A 21,828-nucleotide genomic window follows, 5' to 3' on the forward strand; every position below is an offset into this window, starting at 1 on the left:
AAATCATATATTAACTACATCTTTCTTTTTAAAAAGTGAAGTATAACTATACATTACATTTTGTTAAATAGCATTCGGAAAACTTATTGGTGAGTGCAATTGGGAGACTCTTATAAACTGAAGAAAGCATGGTCCGGCACAGGGGAATCTGAAAGAGCACTGTTAGTGAGACAGACAGGCTGGGCCCAGTAACCCCTGCATCTTCAGTTGGTAGGGAAAGACTCTCCACTAAAGAGGCTGTGTCTTCAGAGAAGGCAATTCCCAAAGCTAGTATTTGATGACCTGCTAGAAGGATGTGTTGATTGGCAAGTGAACGCAGCATATCACACAGCCACTCCATTCCAGCATCCCCCCATGGTAGATTCAGGACACAGACGATACACTGCCTGCTTGAGCATGTTACCCTCTTGGGTGGTCTTTTTTGGGGTAACCCTTTTTACAACTTGGTCTGCAATTTAATTGTCTTTAATTATCATGGTTATGCCCCTATTTTAAAAATAATTGTGAGGTTTCATAATTTTGTGGATGTAATTCAAGCACTTATCTGAGGTCTCTAGATGAGACAATAATGTCTTTTCAGTTCATCGTCCTTATCCGTTGAAACAACAGATACAATTGCCTTACAGCTCACCTTTTCTTCCTCGCAAGAAGTCAAGTTTGTTGTGAGAAGAAAGTAGGGTAACATTGGTGCAAGTCCCTTCAGAAGCTATTCAATAGTTTATACAAATGTGGAGAATATTGTCTTTACATAATTTGTAAGTAATGAATTTTCTTTCAGTTGATGATTTTTGGACAGAAATACCCTCAACTGTAGAACCTACCAGTCCTGTGACTTCAGGTGAGGACCCACAGGGGCCTGTTTATCCTTAATAAGCTTGATTTAAACAGAAGTTATGTTCCCGGGTTTTATTTAGGTTTTGTGATTGATTAGAAAAGAGATGTTCTTTCCTTGTTTTCTTGCAGACAGTTCACGTGTCACCAACCTTGGAGCTTTACATCTTCTCTTCCACAGAGCGCCACTCAGTCTCCTAGTTCGCCGTCATTAAAGCGCTCCACCTTTTCCTCTTCCATCTTCGATTCTCATTCACCTTCCTGAGGCTGTTAACCCTGCAACACCCACCGGGGTCTTCATCTCCTTAGCTGCTGTTGCTCTCTGTGGAGAATTAACTATTCACACCACTTTTACTCATTTCTGTTGGGATCTGAGACTTGGCTTTCGTAGTGTTAGTCCCTCACCAGTAGGTTCTCCTCTCCTCTAAGCTTTTCTCTCTACTGCAGTACACCTCCCAGCCTATCTGTCTGAGTTAAATAAGTGAAACACACCTTTATCTCCACATCTAAAACACTTCAGTGGCTCTTCATTACCCTTCACCCACTCATTCATTTATTTATTCTTCAGCTAATCTTTATTTGGAACTTAAGCTCTCTTTGTTGGAACACACAAGTTCTCTCTTGATAGTTTCTGTTTTCATTCTTGGCACTCAAGTTCTGGAACTCTGCCTTGAACTGAGAATTTCCCATAATCCCCCTGTCAGGTAGTATACCAGGGTTATACCAGTTAAGACTCCTAGCGACTCTGTGTCCTTTTTGAATTTTTTTTCTCAAGACTTAATCATGCATATGTCAAAGATCTACCTAATATGGCATTAAAGACAGGTCCCATGAATGTTTTTATGAGTGAATGAATGAGAAGAAAGGAAACGTAAAGTTGAGATGGACAGGAGGGGAGGAAGTCAGTGGAGAAGGGAGAACTAAAAAAATGGAACATATCAGGGAAGAGACAGATACCTTGGCAGATGAAGATAAATGTTCCAGTGAACACAGGTGAAGAACTTTGGGCAAATATCCCAGAAAAAAATAATGTGTGTGTGGAAAGATGACTTGTGTGGGCCAAAAAGATAAAGGCAGCCTGTGTTGGGGAGCTGCTGTAGAGCAAGTAGGGTTAAAATAGACAGGGGTGGGCGGTGATGGTGGATGTTTGTTGGCTGCTGCATCACACTGGAGAGTGGTGAGATCTGGTACCCCAAACCCACTTCTCTAAGAGAAAACTAGTATGAGGTCCCCAGAACCATGGTCCCTCTTGAGTTTAGTCCAGTGGCTTTCCTTCAGTTCTCTGCCAGCCACAAACATGGAGCGCCTGCTTCACGTGGGCATCCCTCAGAGGGACTGCACTGAATGATGCTGGATGCGCTACCCCACAGATAGTATTTGTGTCTCCTTTTGGGTTATGATGGGCTACAAGTTCTTTAATGTGTGGTTGTATTTATTCCAGTTCTCCAGACAGGAATCAGAAACCTGGTTGTAGATGACGAAACTGCTACTAGCCTGCGGGTCACGTGGGACATTTCTGACAGCAATGTGGAGGAGTTTAGGGTGACCTACCTGACAGCCCAAGGGGACCCTATGGAAGAAGTGGTAGGAACGGTCTGTATAAACTATGCCTGACCAGGAGTCCCACAGCCTTTGTTGGTGGATCTACCACGGCTGTCTGTGGCGATGAACAAGCTTTCTTACTCATTGCTTGCCGACTCCATGTCTGCAGAAACGAATGTTTTTGCTTAACCCAAACTTCACTGTTGGTTCCATCACATCCTTTCTAACTCTAAAACCTGCCTCACATGATTTGCTTCAAGCTAATCAAGCTTCTGCAGCTTTCTCCTAGTATTGCCTTTGCTAACCTAAATAGGGTTATAATAGAGCCATTAGGCCAGGCATGGTGACATGTGCCTGTAGTGCCTAGGGAGGCTGATGCAGGAGGATCACTCGAACCCAGGAGTTGGAGACCAGCTGGCAACACAGCTAGACCCTGTCTATTTCAAAAGCAAATGAAATCAAGATAAGACAAAGAACCATTGCACACTTATATTTGTATACATGAATGTAGAGATGTAGATGCATATGTAAAATTTCAAGGCAGGGATTAAACTTTTTTTTTTTTTTGAAGTCAACTCTAAAGCTTTTAAGCAAAGCACACAAGAGTAATCTAACAGTTTACCATTTTTTTCCACTGATGTCAATTCATTTTGAGCATATTCTTAAATATTTTTCATTTATTCTTAATCTCTTCTCAGGGATGTGTGACACATTTTCTTCAAGTTGTTTTGTGTACATTTCTATGTGGCAAACCTGGTACACTCTTAATCATGGCTTCCCCAGGTTTCCTTAGTTTATAACGTATTGTCCCCTTAGGAATTATTTCTTACATGTGTTCAGACCAAGGAGAGTGCTCCAGTTATCAGTGGAAGGTGTTTGACTTCTTACTCACAGCGTCTGCTCTATTTATTACTACAATATATCATTACTAAACTTTTTTTCTGGTACTGTGTCATTTTTAATGCTCTACGGAGGAAGTCTCCAAAACTCATCATTGCTCCAGAATAACATTGCCCGCCCCTTGGCTTTTTAACTTATGAAGACTTTGTTGAGGAAAAGCAATTGTTTGAGCCCAACATTATTTCCAGGCGATGGGAGAAACATTACAAGGCAGAGTGATGGCCTCCAAGGCCTTGTACATAATGGATCACCAGCAGGTTCATGCCATTGATCTGAGAGTGTTTCTGGAACATTAATGGACACTTGGTTCAGATTGCATTGTAATTTCCCTCTGACAACAAATACATTCCAAATGATTCATGATTGGCAAATTTAAAAAGTTATGCTTAGGTGTAGCAATTAAATATGATATTTGGGCATTTCATTTTCCCTGCTATTATCCCACTACTATAATTTCATTCCTAAAAATAAGGACCCACAGAGACCTCTCAGTATGAGACGATTTTCTTTGAGTTTTCAGGAAGCACATTTAGCTTCTTGGTGCTAATTCCTGCTGATTTGGAAAAAGTAACAATTTAATCTCACATGTGCACTTGTAAACTCTACAAAGTGAAATAATAATAACATTTACTTTGGGTGGCTTCTAGATTGTGGTCCCTCCGAGAATTTCTTTTATTTAGGGCTATTTATATTTGAAACACTTGGATACCCAAGTGAAGGGAAACAGATAAAGAGTCTTAGTCTGTCCCAGCTAAACAAAGCTTTAAAGAAAATGAGAAAATATTGACAAGTTTACTGTGCAGTGGACTGCTTGTTTCCTACCATGTAAAAGGAATTCTAGTGGGAGTCTTCAAATCCCAAGCTCCTTCCATGAATTCTAATTAAATTAGACTCCTGCATGCAACTTACAGGCACTTTATGAATTAATAGGCTGGCTTGAGGATTGAGAATTTATAGATGTATTTTATCAAATGCTACTGCAGTATAAATCCAGTGACGTATTATTTTAATTCTTCAGCTAATTAGATAATTGTGTGTGTGAGTGAGACACACACACACACACACACACACACACACACACACACACACACACACACACACGGGGGGAGAGAGAGAGAGAGAGAGAGAGAGAGAGAGAGAGAGAGAGAGACATGTACATTTCCTGTGGAGGCCAGAGGTTGACTCTGGTATCTTCTTCTATCATTTACCTCATTTTTGAGACAGGGTCTCCTGTTGAATCTGCTGCTTGACATTTTACTGGACTGGATGGCAAGCAAGCCTCTGGGGTCTGCCAGTCTCCACTCCTCTAGTGCTGGGGTTACAGACATGGGCTGCCATGTCCAGATGTTTGTGTGGTTGTAGGGTTCTGAAGTCAGATCTTCATGCTTGGGTTGTGAGTGTTGACCTCCCCGCCCTGCATTATTAGTGAGACAGGAAGTAGGCCGCATCTGAGTTTAGGATATGAAAGTAAGGTAGGACAGTGAGATGCGGGCCAATGGCCAAGTCCAAAGGCTATGAAATCGTGTGGACAAAATGGTATCTTAATGGTGTCGGGGCTAGTTTGGTCAATAAAGTGCTTGCCTTGCAAGCATGAAGAATGAGTTATGTTCTCTAAACCCATGTTTAAAAAAATAGTAACATGGGGTGTGGTGGTGCTCTTGTCTTCCTAGCCCTGGGGAGGCAGGGACAGGTGGGTCTCTGGGCTTGCTGGCTGGTTATCCTAAACTGCTCAATAAGTAACAGGCTAACGAGTAAAGCCTGGTCTCAAAAGTAAAAAAGTGGATGTGCCTGAGGGACAACACTCATGATTATCTTCTGGCCTCCACATACACAGTCACACACATACAAGGTTCATCCATGTATACACACACACACACACACACACACACACACACACACACGTGTACGCTCTATGCTTGCCCAGGAAAGATGGATGGCTAAGATATACTATGAAAGCAAAGAAGAAAATGTAACCTGATAATAGACATATTTTCTCTTACCATGTTTCCAAGTTTTCTTTCACTGTTACTGATTGTATTTGCATGGGCAAAGGATGAGACAATATTCAGGTTGGAGAACTGTGAACCCCATATAGCATTTGTAAACCAAAGAGGGGCTGAATTTACCAGTTAGGGTATGTGAATTACTTCCTCACTTTTAGGCATAATCAAGTCTAACAAGTACTTCAAAGAAAAAAAAAAAACTAAACTCTAACATGTAAAAGTAGATGTCAATATTTCACAAGGATTGACTTCCACAGTGCTTTCAACCATGAAGAGGCAACAATGGCAGTGACCTCAAGGCTGTTGTTAGAGTAGAGGTGTCTCTCTGTGAAAGGCTGGTTGGGGTTCCAGCATCCTATAGCCCACGTGTCATTGTTAACCACAAACTGAACTCTGATTGGTGAACATTGTCCAAAGAGGGGCTATTTAAGACTGTGCCTTAGTCTCCTACAGGGTGGGTCCAGATATTAAGGCTGACATCCATTTGCTGTTGCTGTAATAAGCTCGGTGCTAAAGTTTTCCTGGTCCTGCCTGGCCTACGGTCAGGACAGATCTCTCTCACCCGCCAGTCCTGCAGCTGCTCAGACCCAACCAAGCAAACACACAGAGACTTATATTATTTATAAACTGTATGGCCATGGCAGGCTTCTTGCTATCTGTTCTTATATCTTAAATTAACCCATTTCTGGCTGGAGAGGTGGCTTAGAGGTTAAGAGCACTGGCTGTTCTTCCAAAGGTCCAGAGTTCAATCCCCAGCAACCACATGGTAGCTCCCAACCATCTATAATGAGATTTGGTGCCCTCTTCTGGCATGTAGACTGAACACTGTATGTGTAATAAATAAATAAATCTTAAAAAAAGAAGAAAAATAAATACATGTCTAAAAGAAATTTAGATTTAAAAAATTAACCCATTTCTATAAATCTATACCTTGCCTCATGGCTCGTGGCTTACTGGTACTTTACATCCTGCTGCTCATGGCAGAGGCTGGCAGCATCTCTCTGCCTCAGCCTTCCACTTCCCAGGATTCTCCTCTTTCCTTGTCCCGCCTATACTTCCTGCCTGGCTACTGGCCAATCAGCACTTTATTTATCAATCAATCATCCACAGCATAAGCCAAGCTTTAGTGTATTTACTATATATATCCAGCAATGGATTGGAATTAAAATAGTGCCACCAACACCACTCTGCATCATTCTTCATGACTGGATGGAGATCATGGTCTAAAAATAGAATTTTGTAAGCAGGGAAACACAGCAAAATGCAGGGACTCTAGTTCCTTCTACAGGTCACAGCTTCTTGTGTGTGATCCAGACAGCTCTGATAGACCCAGACAGAAGAGTTACATGCCAGAAAAAATTAAAAACATGTCGCTTCCTAGGGGTGTTTGTATCCCATTTAATCACGGACATCTTTCATAGATAGATGTGTCTTAAAAATGAAAAGCATCATGTGCTAGGACTGCAGCATTTGTTTTCAAGTAGGAGCTTCTATTAATAAACATAATTTTATTCCCCTCTACTTAAACAAGCAGAGACCGAACGAAATGAAATTTGCATACCCTAGAGGGAATTCCTGTTTCACTCTTGGGAATGAATATCAGGGTGAAAAAGGTTCGTTCTTCCTACTTGTGTGGCATGAACCCCAAGGTTTAAGCAAGACCTAGGTCAGATCTCTGAGGTTTCAGTATGGCTCCTGTACCGGGCCATGTGGGTCTGTTTCCACATCTATAAAATGAGTGTGATAGTTCTGCTTTAAAAAGTTTTGGCTACCATGAAGTAACTTCATGGATTCAGATTCTTCTAGTAGCACCTGGCACGAGCTCTTTGGTGCTTAATGAGGGCTGTTGTTATAAACTGCAGCAACTACTTTCTGGCAAGCAGTGGGAATCCTCCAGAGTGCTCACACTGCTTTACAGTATTCGACAGGCTAAATTTGATTGGCAACAAGGCCACATGCTTCTCAGTGTGAGACCTGACCTTACTTAAAGAGTATCTACATGGGTGGTTTGCTAGGCAGCTTGGAATGAAAGCCTGGGCTCTGCTCCAGCATTCTGCTGAAGAGAGACACCCCTAAGGAAGCTACCCTGATGGGGCCATACATGTTGGGGCATCCACAGCTGTCTTCCAGCTCCTTCATGCTGGGGTCGACTAACTCATTCTAGATTAAAACAGAGCTGCTATTTTTATAATTGCGTCCCAAGATCCCACCCGATGCAACCTGCACATTCTAGTGTCCCCTTCAATGCTGAGCAGAAATACGGTCACCCAAGGCAGACTTCCTTTATCGTATACAAGACTATGGCATGTTGAAGCTTAACGGTATTGTGGCAATAGCTGCTTCTGGGTTCACCACATGGTTCTCTAGGACTTATTCCATGATGGATGGGTTCCTTCCTTCACTCGGAAGGAGACAGCATGGCCTCAGCCTGCTGGCATCTCACCCAGCCGTGGAATGGAAAACCTCTCTGGCTGTCCTGGTCTTGTGACTCTTTTAAGCCCCCTTGGGTCAGTTCCTACATCCTCACATTTTTTCCCAGTGATTATTAAGTTCCTAACAGCCCAGAGAATTTAACTACTGGAGCACAAGCACAATATTTTGTAGTGGAGATGTGGTCCGAAACAGTCTCTTAGAAACACCAAAATCGTACTGTATGCCACGTGGCACATGGCGCACCAGCTGGTGCGGGGTCCGCCTCGCCTCTGGATTTCTTTTTCTGGCATCTTTAGTGACAGGAGGATAGTGGATCCAGATGGAGCAAGGACATCTCCTTTCAGATGTAAGAAAGCTGCTGCAGTTTTTAGTGTTGCTGCTAAATATGTTTCAACTCAAAAAACTTGGCTCACAGTGCTTGACTCTGTTGCTCTTGGCTGCCATTCATCTCTTCTAATTGAAAGAATAAAATGTTGGGGTCAGGTTATCACTGAGGAAGGAAAATCAGGGAGGGTGGATTCACAAGAGGATGCTCAAGTCATTTCAGAACAGATAAGCAACAGTCTGTGTTGTAGAATGAGTATGTTAACCATAAGCACCTGCTGACTGTGCAGATGGTCATGCAGTCTCCTCCATAAATGTTGAGAGGACACCGAGAGGAGATATCCTGTGGAGTTAATCCTCCCGTATTAGAGATTACAGACTAATGTTTTGGTGAGGCACATGATGGGGAAATGCTCTTGCATGAATGCCTTTCCCTTTCTCAGCACTCTCAAAGACTATCTCACCCCTGAAGCTTTCAGTGTCTATAGTCCCACTTCTTTGATAGTTCAGTGGGAACAGGAGGTCTTACAAGGTCATGGTACTTTACTTTCTGCTCAGATTATGGTGCCTGGAATGCAGAACAATATCCTGCTGAAGACTCTAATTCCAGACACTGAATACAAAGTCACAGTGACTCCCATCTACACCACGGGAGAAGGTGTCAGCGTCTCTGCCCCTGGGAGAACTTGTAAGTGAATCTTTATCTCCTTCACCTATGATGGGTAAAGTATAGTGAAATGTAAGGGCAATGTAAGATTAGGGACCAGAAAATCTGTCTGAATCTTGACGCCACACCCAGAAACAGTGCAATTTGGGCAAGCTATTTAGCATGAATAGACTCCAGTTTTATTTTCTGTAAAAGCTGAAATGCTCAACAGAATTTATCTTTTGGCAACATCTCATAACTCATCACAAGTCCTGGAGATTCACCAAGGTAGAATCTTCAGGCCCTTGAACTTTCTCCATGTTTTGTGGGACCACAACAATCTAAGTCTCTCGGTGGTGCCCTCCTCCTCCCCCTCCTCCTCCTCCTCTTCTTTTCCTTTTGTAGACATAGTTTTATTTTTTAAATAAGCATATGGCAAATGTGCTTTCTTTTGATTACAGTTCTGTGAGTTTTAACACATGGATGGGATGGGTTCATGTAACCATCACTACTACAGTAGAAAAACAGAAAGCAATTATATAATTTCCCAAAGCTTCTTATGCTGCTAATACTCTGTAGTACTGTCTTGCTCATAGACCCACCCCCTAGCAACCTTTGTTGTTTCAAATTAGTCAGCTTTTTGTTGTTGTAGCATGCTAACTGAGGTAATCAACTAAAAAGAGGGAAGGTTTATTTCCTTTCACAGTTTCAGAGGTTCTAATTTCTGGGAGCCCATCTATACACTTCACTTTTATATGCTAACCTCTGACAGTACCATGTGGTCCCAGGAGGCATCCTAAAACATTTAAGATGCACTGACCATAGTTAAATGAGGAATCAGCACCACTAACTCTTTTCTGTCTTTTTTGCCATTATTAATGCCTATTCTTACATAGACCACCCCAGCATTTAGTGGCTTCAAACAGTGACTATGCTTATTATATTATATTTTCTGACACTGTGGGTCAGGAAATCAGGCCTTGCTAGGAAATTCTTTTGCACCATATAATGATATAAATTATGTATATACATATATATTACATATACATGCACACATATATAATATATATATAATGATATAAATTATCATTACTTACTGGTATTGACATTGTTGGTGGGTTGGTCTACATGCCTGACATCTTGGTGAGGACAGCTACCGGGTCCAGCTGTCTCTATCCATTCACCTCAGAGGCTCTCCATATTTATCACAGGGTGATCCTGCACTGTAAGAGGAAGATTTCCAAGAGATGCCACTGCCACATACTCTGTGGCTAACATAGTAGTCAGAGAATCCATCCACATTCAAACAGAGACTGATTGCTTCCAGTTCTTAAGGGAAAGAAGGTCTAAAAAAAACCTGTGACCATTTTAGTCCATCATCATTGACAAATACTTACATGGGATTGAGTGCAGAATAACGTCAGTGATTTAAGTTCTGTGCCTTACTCTTGTATGTGGGTTTTCACCTAAGTCAATATAAAGGAGGAAGCAGAAATTCCTCTGACTCTCACCAGCAAGGATAATCATCAGTCACATTGTGTGAGTAGCATCCTCAATATGAACAGACATGTGCATCTTGATGTATGTGGACGACATTGGTGCAAAGATAGAGTTTTTAATAAGCACCATTCAATTTTATTTTTGGTTAAAATTAATTGAAAAGAGAACTATCATAGTTTGAATGAACCTCTAGATCTCAGATGAAACTCATTCACCACAAGAGCAATTTTTCACATAATGTATTTTTAAAAACACACACACAGACCCCCACTGTGAGTATTATTGCCTTTTCACTTGCATACATGTTTAACTCTGTAGGGAAAGAACTTAAATTTCATTGGCAACAAGAGAAGGTCCCCAAGAAGGAAACTACACTGAACCTCTTGCTTTCCCTATTGTGTTTGCACAGTGCCATCCTCTGGTCCTCAGAACTTACAGGTTTCAGAAGAATGGTACAACAGATTGCGCATTACATGGGACCCACCATCTGCCCCCGTGAAGGGCTATAGGATTGTCTACAAACCTGTGAGCGGTAAGTTCCTCTCAGAACCACGAGTAGATATCTCAAGTATATATATTTTTTAAAAATTTAATTACATTTCAAAAAATTGTGTGTGTGTGTGTGTGTGTGTGTGGTTTCCTTTGCCAGAGCATGCAACTGGAGATCAGAGGACAACTTGGAGTCAGTTCTCTCCTTCCATCATGTGGGTACTAGGTGTCCAAGTCAAGTGGCCAGGCTTGACAGCAAATCACTGACACTAAGTATATTTTAAGATCATTTTGGGCACTGTTTCCATTAGTGTTTGATCTTATAGATTAAATAGCTAAGATTTGCTTCCTGTCTTTTCTGAGGAGAAGAGATTTTTAGTATGGTCCTTGTTGGGTAGACATCATTAGAAGGATGAAATGATGACCTCATATAACAAACTAGCAGGCATACCAACTAACAGAATAGAATATCTACTTGGTGTGCATCTCCCTGACCTAATCTCACCCTAGGCTGGGAACAAGTCTAAGGAAAGCTGGGCTCCCCAGGAGTAAGAGGGTTTGTAGCTCAACAGATATGCAAACTCTAGACATTTAAAATTTGTACTTTGGACTTTTTCTTTTGTTTCTTCTTGCATAAGCTGGATACATTCCATCAATAAACTTTTCTTTGTCTTCATTTTAAAAGTATGTTGTGGGATAAAGCCCATCAAAGTGAAAAAGTGCTTCATGAGAGATTCATTTCTACTTCCAGATCACTGTATACTCTGTGTCTTTATTCTCTGACAATATATGTATGCAGTGCATCTTGACCATATCTACACTTAGCTCCCTCTTCCCACTCTCTTTGCCTGCCCCCATGTATGTCCCCTACATCATCATATTTTAAAGGCAGATGAGCAGTTAAAATCGGGAGTGCCTTTACCCTAGTCTATAGGCTGTGAAGGGGAACTTCAGTAGCAGCACCCATTAACAATCCTGCCTCTCTGAAAGCTTCACACCCTTGTGGGAGTTTAAACAGGAAAAATATATATTATAAATACCTTTCCAGTTTTCTAGACCTGAACTTCAGAACTCTGGCTGTTCAGCAGAGATCAGAAAATCAGTTTTTCTTAATTTAGCAGGAAAAAAATAGGTAAAAGCTACTTGGGGGCCATGAAAAACTACTTTTTTTCTCAAAAACTTCAATGGTCCCAATCTGTCATCTTAGACATTGCTAATGTCTTTGTTTCAATCGTCATTTTTACTCTTCTGATAATTATCCATCCTATGTGATTACAGTTGCCCACTTCTGATTTCTCCAAAAAAATTATCTTTATGAACCAAGAAAATAAAATAGTGGGCTAGACAGTGGCCTGTTCCACACTGACTTCTTCAGACTCATCACTGATTTAAATTTTTTGTCTCTTTGTTGTAGGTCTAAGGTGTATACTAGTTTGTAGAAATACTTACAGATGTTTTCTGGATCTTTGGAAAAATATGTGTCAAATTATCTGAGTACAAATATTTGCCTTGTATTAAACTTGTCAATTGCTATAGTTTGCCTTCAGTAGAGACAGGTTTGACTGCCACACGCTGGGGTCTGGAGCTTTCATCTAGTAGACACTGATAACTATTGTCCAATTCCCAGTACTCTTCTGCCTTAGAATAATTGTCTGTAGTGTCCAGCATGTCAGTAGTCTTGTGGTTGTCCTGGACATGTGATCTTTGTAGCATAGGAAAATACTAATGCTTACAACACATACATCCAGAAACACATAAATATGCTGTTAGAAGAGGGTTTCTGGAGGAAAGTGATGAGTGTTTAGAAATTATCATTAACTCAAAGCTCTTAAAAGAGTAGACACATCAAAGAAAGCTAGGTAAAAAATTAGAATAGGACTCAGCACAGAATGCTCTTAAATATGTAAGACTCCAGTTGAATCCAGTCAAAGACACAAATGCCTCAAAATCCAGCTGAGCTAAGGCCATGGTATAGGAGTAGATGGAACTATAGTGATGACCTCTACACAGATTTTCCTGTGACAAGATGTGGTCTGGTATCCAGGAGAGAGCTTTCTGTTCTTGACATGTACTGTGAACAAAGTGGCTATATAAATAGATAAATAGAAACAGTTGGGAATTAACTAGGCAAGTGCTGATTGCTTTTTTTTTTTTTTTTTTTTTTCCTGAGACAGGGTTTCTCTGTGTAGCTTTGTGCCTTACCTGGATCTCGCTCTGTAGACCAGGCTGGCCTCAAACTCACAAAGATCCGCCTGCCTCTGCCTCCCAAGTGCTGGGATTAAAGGCATGCACCACCACAGCCCAGCTGTGCTGACTGCTTTTTAAAATATAGATGTCAGAATAAGGCGATGGATGGATTAGTGAGGTGTACCAACTTTTTTATTAAGTACGTGGGATAAAACATTGCTAGAAGAAGGACGAAAATGTAGTTTTAGAGATACTAGCCTCAGCCTAGTTGTTTGATGCTGGGTCATCCTGGGCAACTGCCAAGAGTTGGTTGAGTAGTTTTCTCTGAGGACGCATGCCTGTTGTGACTGTAGTATGTCTCTTTTAGTTCACGGTCAAACTCTGGAGACTTTCGTGGGTGCGGACATTAACACCATTGTTATCACGAACCTCCTCAGTGGAATGGACTACAACGTGAAGATATTTGCTTCCCAGGCCACAGGCTTCAGTGATGCTCTGACTGGCCTCGTGAGAACATGTAAGCCTGATTGATGTCTGCTCGCTTCAGCTCCATCGGTGGCTTTGTGCTTGGTTTTTCCTGTGACTCATCTCTCGATTTCATTTTTAGTGCAACCATTGGCTTTTCTTCCTTCCTCATTACCCTTTTTGGAGGGCACTTTGTGGAAAGAAAGGTGTGGTGGTTTCTCAGGGCTGTCCAGAGACCTAGTTGGCAAGCAGATGCCAGCAACTGCTTTTTCCAGTCGGCTTGATGGTTACAGATAGGATTTCCCTTTGGAAAATCTGTTGGCACTTTTCAAATTAGGTGAATTTTTCCAAGGAGCCTGTATTCTGACATGGCCAATGCCAGTCAAAGTTGGGCCAAGGAGAAGTTTGCCTCTTCTCAAAGTATTGCCGCTCACCACCCACACATGATCTCTCTCTCTCTTTCTCTCTCTCTCATTTTCTGTCTGTCTGTCTGTCTCTGTCTCTGTTTCTCTCTCTCTCTCTCTCTCTTTCTCTCTCTCTCATTGTCTGTCTGTCTCTCTCTCACTCACAAACAAACACACACACACACACACACACACACACACACACACCCCACACACACCATCTACTGAAAGTACATGTCACACCACTCAGAGGACTTCACATATTCTTTTATGGATTTTCAAGTTGGGATTTCTCATTGGCATCAGAATTCCTAGACACATATGGAATTATGGAGGCCTTGCTTTCCAACTTTCAATAGATGTGTTCTATCTATTGTTCTGAAATTTGTTATATACTTCCACACCATCTGTTGTATGCATTTCTTTAGGTCAACTTACATTTTTAGATCCAAACACTTAAAACAAACAAACAAACAAACAAACAAACAAACCCATATGCCCGTGATACACACAAGATTGGTACTTTTTATACAGAGCGATTACACATCTTTAATCCCAGCACTCAGGAGGTCGGGGTAGGCAGATCTCTGGGAGTTCCAGGGCAGCCACAGCTACATAATACAGGAATCCTGTCTCAAAAACAAAATAAAGCACACACACACACACACACACACACACACACACACACACACACACGCACACACACACACCACACACACACCACACACACAAATGTGTTCTCTGCGTTGGAGTACTCTAGGATGCCTTTAGCTTTTGTCTCTCCCTTAACTATCGAGGCAACCCTGTTTTGGGTACTAGCACGGTCGCTCAGTATGTCCCCTGCCTTGCTGTGACAGTGACTCACAGCCTCTCTCTGCTCCAACAGATAGGAGCCATATAAGGATGTAAATCATGCTTAGGCAATATTATTTTACTATCTTAAAAACATTAATTATGAAGTATCTTTTTTATGAGTTAGCTAAGAGACAGAGTGACATAAGAGAAAAATCATATGGAAGGAAGAGACCATTTGGGAAACAAATGTGAATTTTTTTGCTTTTGCTTTTAAATGATAAACACCAAATGCTTACTTTCATATTATCCTGGAGAAATCTTTCCATGGCTTCTTCAAATTATCTTCCCTGTAGCCGAGCAGCATTCTAAGATGAAAAGGAATCCAAGGGTGTTAAATTATTTCTTACATGTGCATATTCTACATTTGAAAGTTTCAAAAAAGTTCATTTATATTCAATTTGTTTTTTTTAATTTTGATTAAACATTAATTACTGCGCATATTTGTAGGGTATGTTGTGGCTTTTTAATACTTGCATACATCACAAGATCTAATTGGGATCATTAGCAGATGCCACCTTAAATGTTTATCATTTCTTTCTTGGTGGGACTACTCAAAATCTGCTGTTCTTTTGATTCCCAAACCTGCAGTGCATAGGTAGAAACTATAGCAGCCCCACTGTGTGCTAGCCCTACTGTGCGATGGAACACTTGGCTACATTCCTCTTTCAGTGACTCAGTTTTTTTTTGTTTGTTTGTTTTTTGTTTTTGAGACAGGGTTTCTCTGTGTAGCTTTGCATCTTTCCTGGATCTTGCTCTGTAGCCCAGGCTTGCCTCGAACTCACAAAGATCCGCCTGCCTCTGCCTCCCGAGTGCTAGGATTAAAGGCGTGCACCACCACCGCCCGGTGTCTATTTTTTTTTTTTTTTTTAATTTTCTGGAGCTGAGGACCGAACCCAGGGCCTTGTGCTTGCTAGGCAAGCACTCTACCACTGAGCTAAATCCCCAACCTCTCTCAGTGACTCAGAACAGCTAAGGAGCCTCTCTCTGTCATTTCCCAGCCTCCCCACTGTCCCCAGTGACTGGTAGCAACCCTCTGTCTCTATTTCTATGAGGTCACAATGAATGGCGTATCGATTGACATTTAAAATAATGAATCCTGAGCCGGGCGGTGGTGGCGCACGCCTTTAATCCCAGCACTCGGGAGGCAGAGGCAGGTGGATCTCTGTGAGTTCGAGGCCAGCCTGGGCTACCAAGTGAGTTCCAGAGAAACCCTGTCTCAAAAAACCAAAAAAAAAAAAAAAAAAAAAAAAAAAAAAAAATGAATCCTGTCATTTTCAACAAAGCGTATGAGCCTAGAAGACACTGGGCAATACCAGACACAAAAGGACCAATGTCACAAAACTGTCCACACAGTGCCCAGGCTTTGCAAAGCCACCTTTGATTGTGTAGCAGGCCCATGTCTACCTGCTCTTCCTTTTGATTTAAGCCACGGCTGTTCTCATTCCCCTGGGAGTCCATCCTGTATTACTCTGGGTTATATGGTCATTGTGGAACCAGCAAAGGTACACCTCCTAAAGGGGAAGCTTAGGTATCCCCCGTTCCTTCAGTACCCATTGCTCTTACCTTTTCCTATAAATATATGTGTCCTCTTCATTATGAACATCAGACATTCTGCTTCACAGGTCTTGTTTTGCACACATTTATTTAAATGATAAAATAATTATCTTCTCATCTTCAATTTTTTTATGAGTTGATAAATTTCCCACTTCTGAGTCTAGTGCTCTGAATGAAAATTTTATCATAAATGACTTCCAGAACTGGGTATCATATGTGGCACTATCTGCAGTGTGACAAAGTTTTGTTTCTGTTTTGTTACAGTGTTCCTGGGAGTGACAGATCTCCAAGCCAATCAGGTTGAAACAACAAGCTTGTGTGCTCATTGGCAAATACATCGCCATGCCACAGCCTATAGGATAGTTCTAGAATCCCTTCAGGGTAAGTGCAATTTTGTGAAGTACTTGCGTGCTTGGTTCTATGCAAACCATGGTGGACAAGTCACATCAGACCAGAGCCCTCTTTTGGAAGCTTCATGTTCAGGGCTCAGAGATGCAGCATGTGACATCAGACCAGTTGACTCAAATTCTTGAACTTTTTCCTCATCTGTTAACAAATATTACCACAGAAATTTTTTTTTTTTGTGTGTGTGTGTGTGTGTGTGTGTGGGGTTGTTGTGAGGTATAACCTGAAAAAATGCATGTAGAAGCTCATGCATTAATGCTCTGCGCCTTCTGCACCCAGCAAGCTCGTAAATGGTGTGAACTGCCATTGGTCTCAGGAGCCAAGGAACCACAACTAGCATACATTTAAGTTTCATGCTGTTAGCATCGTGTTGTCTGCTCTATGATGACCAGCTTCAAAAGGCATATTTTCCTGAGCGTTTCTTCATCTTAGTGGTAACTGGTGAACGTATCCTAATTCAGGAGGAGGCATCATGTATCACTATCACCCTGAGCAAGTTGTAGAAATTTCTTCAGAACATCTATGATTTGAAACTTTGCTCTTAAATTTTAACAAGAAAGAAACAGAAAGCTGAAGGAACCTTTGTTTTTCAGTTCATTCAAAATAAAATAAAATAAAAACATTCAAAATAAAGAAATACCACTTTTGTCTTAATCCATAAGGTAGAAATGTGGTTTAATAGTCTGGTGGGACCATCAGAAACATGTCTCCTGTAGATTATGAGCTGCTGTAGAAGGAACGTTCTAGAACAATTTTTTTGTCAGCTCCAGTCAAGATAGTATCTCTATAGACTTATACCACTGTGTCCTTGATTCTCTCCATGTAATAGAAGCCTGACATTGTCTTCTTATACAGGAGTGGTTTAAAATAGAATAAACAGTGAAGGCAAGGAAAACTTTGAAAAAAGATAAATTTTGTGGTTGTATGAATTATGTATGCTTAAGCCAAAGGGTATGAAAGATATGAGTGAAGGAACAGCTGCAAAATTTGAGTTATATTTCCTATCTCATTATAATAACCATATTTAATATAGCAAGGTTGATATTTACTGGCATTTATTATGTTTAAATAAAAGCTTAATAACCACCCTCCCATGCAGAATGTGAATTCTTGTAGATAGTCATTATATTTTATAAAAAATACTTTATCATTTGGGTTGATGAAAATTAGCTTAATCACTGGAATTAATACCATTTAGAGGTAATTTTGTTCAAGATTTTAGGACAATGTATTTGCAGAGAAGCACTGGGATTCATTATCAGAAGGTATGATTAGTGTGTGTAGCTATTGATCTGGTGACTTTTTGCTGAAGTTAAGGCCTTTGGTGGCCACAAAATGAGTCATAATGCATAAGTCTTCCACACTCCTTCAGAATTATTTTCAGGCTGCCAGGAACCTTTCAGCCTGAATCACTGTAGCCGTCAGAATGTACAGAAGTGGTTCTTTTACTTTCCATCAATGTTTGTAGCTGAGGGATTTAGGAGCCGAATTAGCTCAGTTGCCGCTCATCCAATGGCATTTATCACAGCAGATTTCAATCAAGAGCTGCCGAAAAGATGTTTGGTGAGGTGAGTGTGGGGGTAGCTGGAGGGAATGCAAGTCTGATGTTTTAGCTGATAGAACTTAGTTCAAAGAATTGGGTTTCTTCTTTGGAGGGGGAGAAAATAGGGTGGAGCATCTTCATCTTACAGAGAAATGTTGCCCTGGCTCATTGTCTGTGGAGGAGTTGTGGGAAGATACCCTTCATTCCAGTGGGAGAATGAATCCCAGATTCTGACCATGTAACATATTTTATTGGCTACATATATTGCCTCTGCAGAACCTTCTCTTGCTCTGCCCCAGTCAGAGGAGCTAGCAGGAAGAAATGGGGCCGGATACCTCCTGTGGTAGAGAGGAGTCCTGTGGTAGAGAGGAGTCCTGTGGTAGAGAGGAGTCCTGTGGTAGAGAGGAGTCCTGTGGTAGAGAGGAGTCCTGTGGTAGAGAGGAGTCCTGTGGTAGAGAGGAGTCCTGTGGTAGAGAGGAGTCCTGTGGTAGAGAGGAGTCCTGTGGTAGAGAGGAGTCCTGTGGTAGAGAGGAGTCCTGTGGTAGAGAGGAGTTCTGTGGTAGAGAGGAGTTCTGTGGTAGAGAGGAGTTCTGTGGTAGAGAGGAGTTCTGTGGTAGAGAGGAGTTCTGTGGTAGAGAGGAGTTCTGTGGTAGAGAGGAGTTCTGTGGTAGAGAGGAGTTCTGTGGTAGAGAGGAGTTCTGTGGTAGAGAGGAGTTCTGTGGTAGAGAGGAATTCTGTGGTAGAGAGGAGTCCTGTGGTAGAGAGGAGTCCTGTGGTAGAGAGGAGTCCTGTGGTAGAGAGGAGTTCTGTGGTAGAGAGGAGTCCTGTGGTAGAGAGGAGTTCTGTGGTAGAGAGGAGTCCTGTGGTAGAGAGGAGTTCTGTGGTAGAGAGGAGTTCTGTGATTGGCCCACTTATTACTGAACGCCTCAGTCACGTTTCTAGTATTGCATGAGTAAATACTACTTTTTCCCTCATATATTCCCCATGGTCTGATCATGTACACCTTCATTCTGATGTGACATCAGTAGAGATGTCTCTGCTGGGACCTCAGATTCTCGTCAGCTTTCTTCTCCCAGCTTCAGTTTCTCCAAAATCACCTCATTTGAAATTATTAACTGTGACAGTTACCCACACATTCCCAAGGATCTGTAAGCAAACTTACAGGCTGGACCATTCAAACTTGTTTATTACATTTACAGAAACCTAAATAAAGGGAGTTAAGCAAAGGATCCGTTCATTGGCTTATACATTGAGAGGCTTGGACGAATTTAGCTTCAGGCACATCTGGATCAGGTGTTTGAACCGTGTCCTTGAGCTGGAGTCCTGCTCCCTCAGACTGCTTTTCATTCTCAGCCAGGCTCTGTGAGTGGGCTCCAGTCACATCCAGAGTGACATCCTTCCAGCTTCTAGCTTCACAGGCGTGGCGAAAAGAGAAATTTCTTTCTCAATATTTCCAACAGAAGTCCAGAAACTGAGTCATACTGGTCTGGTGTGATCACATGCCCCTAAATCTGTCATTGAGTGCACAGAGATGAAATAAACAGACTGGTTGGACCTGGTTGCTTTCCCTGACTGTGTCTGGTGGCAATGGCCAGGAGTAGCAGGGTGGTATTTAATGCTGTCCAGATTATAAGTATGAAGAGGGGGAGGGATGGATCCAGAGAAGGAAGAATGCCATTCAAGGTTGGCAAACACAATACATCTGCTTGGGTAAACATTATGTCATTTTTATGGCTAGGAGGTGGGAAAAGATCACCAGAAGGACAAGGCCCCTCCAGGAAAACACTGAAAGAAAAGTTGCCAGTTACCCATTTGCTGAATTCAGGAATAGGCTTTGGTTAATTCTGGCATAGATCAAAGTGAGAGACTTGTAGTTGGTACCTCAGACCCCTGTGAGAGCCCCATTACATCCACAGTCGCTCTCCTTTTCCATTTGTTTACAAGTTGTCATGGCAGCTAAGGTTGGATGCACCATTTCTTTTTGAGTTCTGGCCATGGAGGCCCCAATGCTGTGTCTTCTTGCTAATTTGTATAACTTGGTGAATTCCTATAGACTGCTTAGGAAAGAGTTCAGAGGGCACATCCCCTCTTTTCTCCCTTTAGGTGCTCAGATGCCAACTTTGTGGGAGTGTCTGCTCTCTGGGATAGAGGATGGCAGAGTATTGGAGTATCTACCTTACCAAAGACCAAGGTTCCAAAGAAATGTACACAGAACCTACTTCAAAATCAAATTGTCAAAGGCAGAGGCATGGTGATTGGAGGTCAGGTATTTGAGAGACCCAGGGAAAGGAAGTATTCATGTCATAAAATTCTCACCTGATTCTTGTCCCAGTCTTTAGTAGCGTCTGCATAGAGCTCTCAGCAGCCACTCAAGGCATTTTGGGTGTGGGGTTGGGAAGTCAAGGTGGTAATGTCGTTACCAACGTGATAACAATCCAGAGAATTTAGATTACCTTGCTTCTTAGAAATAAATATACAAAACCTGAACATTTTACTCTGTTCCAAAAAGTAAACCAAGTTAACTTTCTACTTTGGGCAGAAGGATCGAGAGGATTAGTTATCATCCGATTGGTTTAGGTTTTGTTTTCCTTTAAGACAAAGCCATTAGCCTTGAATGGCACATACCAAAAGCAATATGTGTACACCCCAACTCATGGAACCCTTCTTCATTAGTGTTGGGAGTCAAACTAATACTATTTGCCATTAATTTTAATGTGCCCATTTCAATTTTCCAAGAGTTTATAGATTTATTATATTTTGCAGTAAAGCCCATTAATATTCTATTTCAAGGGTCTTTAAACTACATAGATATCCATGATAAATAGGAAATGGCAGAAATAAAGCATTTCTAGAGATGATTCCCTGGAGAATCCATGGAAAACTTTTGTGGTCACAGATCTTTATGCTCCATGAATAAGATTCAGGAACTTATTGTATTCGGGGCAGCTTACAGAGACCTCCAGGCAGTTTCGAAGGATGCTAGGAGCTCAGAAAGAAATAGATATTGGGGGTTTCTGAACCTTGGAACCACAAAGTGAACTTGAATATTAGCAAAGCCAAGCACTGGGTTTCCTAAATCTGTTTCGTTCACAGTGAAATATAATCCGATAAAATGGTAACGATTTTTAAATTTAGTGTTATTATCACAGAAGGAGGCGGTGTAGAGGTCAGAGGGCAGCTTTGTGGAGTTGGTTCTCTCTTTCCACGTTTAAGTGAGTTCTAGGGATCAAACTCAGGTCAGCCGGTGTGCTGGGCCAGCATCTTCCAGCTGAGCCATCTTGCTGGCTCAGTAACCATGCTTTTTACTTCATCATTACATGTGATGTATGAGAAATAACTAAGGTAGGCAGTATTAATTGTATATATTTGGCTTTCTTTCTTGTAATGCTGAGGATCAACCCTAGGCCTCACTCATGCTAGAGAAGCCCTGAGCTATACTCTCAGGCCAGTGCAAGTATATTAATAAATATTACTTTATAAAGTTCAATTCTGAAATTCTTCAATATTCACAATATACAGAAATGTATTTCCAATATCATTTGCCAAATGACTTTAATTTCTAGTCAAGATTTGCCCACAGCCAAAATTCAAAATAATGTTTATTATGATACATAAATATTGATACAGATTAAAATATAAGATCAAAGTTCATCTAGATGTCATACTTTCTTTTTTTCTTTTTCTTTTTTTTTTTGGTTTTTTTCGAGACAGGGTCTCTCTGTGTAGCTTTGCGCCTTTTCCTGGAAC

At 41.4% G+C, this 21,828-nt stretch overlaps 1 protein-coding gene across 4 annotated transcripts in view; it reads left to right on the plus strand.

The window, feature by feature from the left end:
- Col14a1 (collagen type XIV alpha 1 chain) overlaps positions 1 to 21,828 on the plus strand; it is a 198,454-nt gene that overhangs the window by 89,248 nt on the left and 87,378 nt on the right. For 3 of the 4 annotated variants that reach the window (XM_028871912.2, XM_028871908.2, XM_028871910.2), the window contains exons 18-23: positions 779 to 838; positions 2,273 to 2,424; positions 8,592 to 8,721; positions 10,589 to 10,711; positions 13,223 to 13,372; positions 16,398 to 16,514. In XM_028871912.2, the coding sequence (XP_028727745.1) occupies positions 779 to 838; positions 2,273 to 2,424; positions 8,592 to 8,721; positions 10,589 to 10,711; positions 13,223 to 13,372; positions 16,398 to 16,514 (732 nt within the window). The remainder of the gene's footprint in view (positions 1 to 778; positions 839 to 2,272; positions 2,425 to 8,591; positions 8,722 to 10,588; positions 10,712 to 13,222; positions 13,373 to 16,397; positions 16,515 to 21,828) is intronic. The other variant, XM_028871911.2, reaches the window with a different exon arrangement.

This window comes from Peromyscus leucopus, chromosome 20, assembly GCF_004664715.2.
Source record: "Peromyscus leucopus breed LL Stock chromosome 20, UCI_PerLeu_2.1, whole genome shotgun sequence".
Classification (NCBI taxonomy): domain Eukaryota; kingdom Metazoa; phylum Chordata; class Mammalia; order Rodentia; family Cricetidae; genus Peromyscus; species Peromyscus leucopus.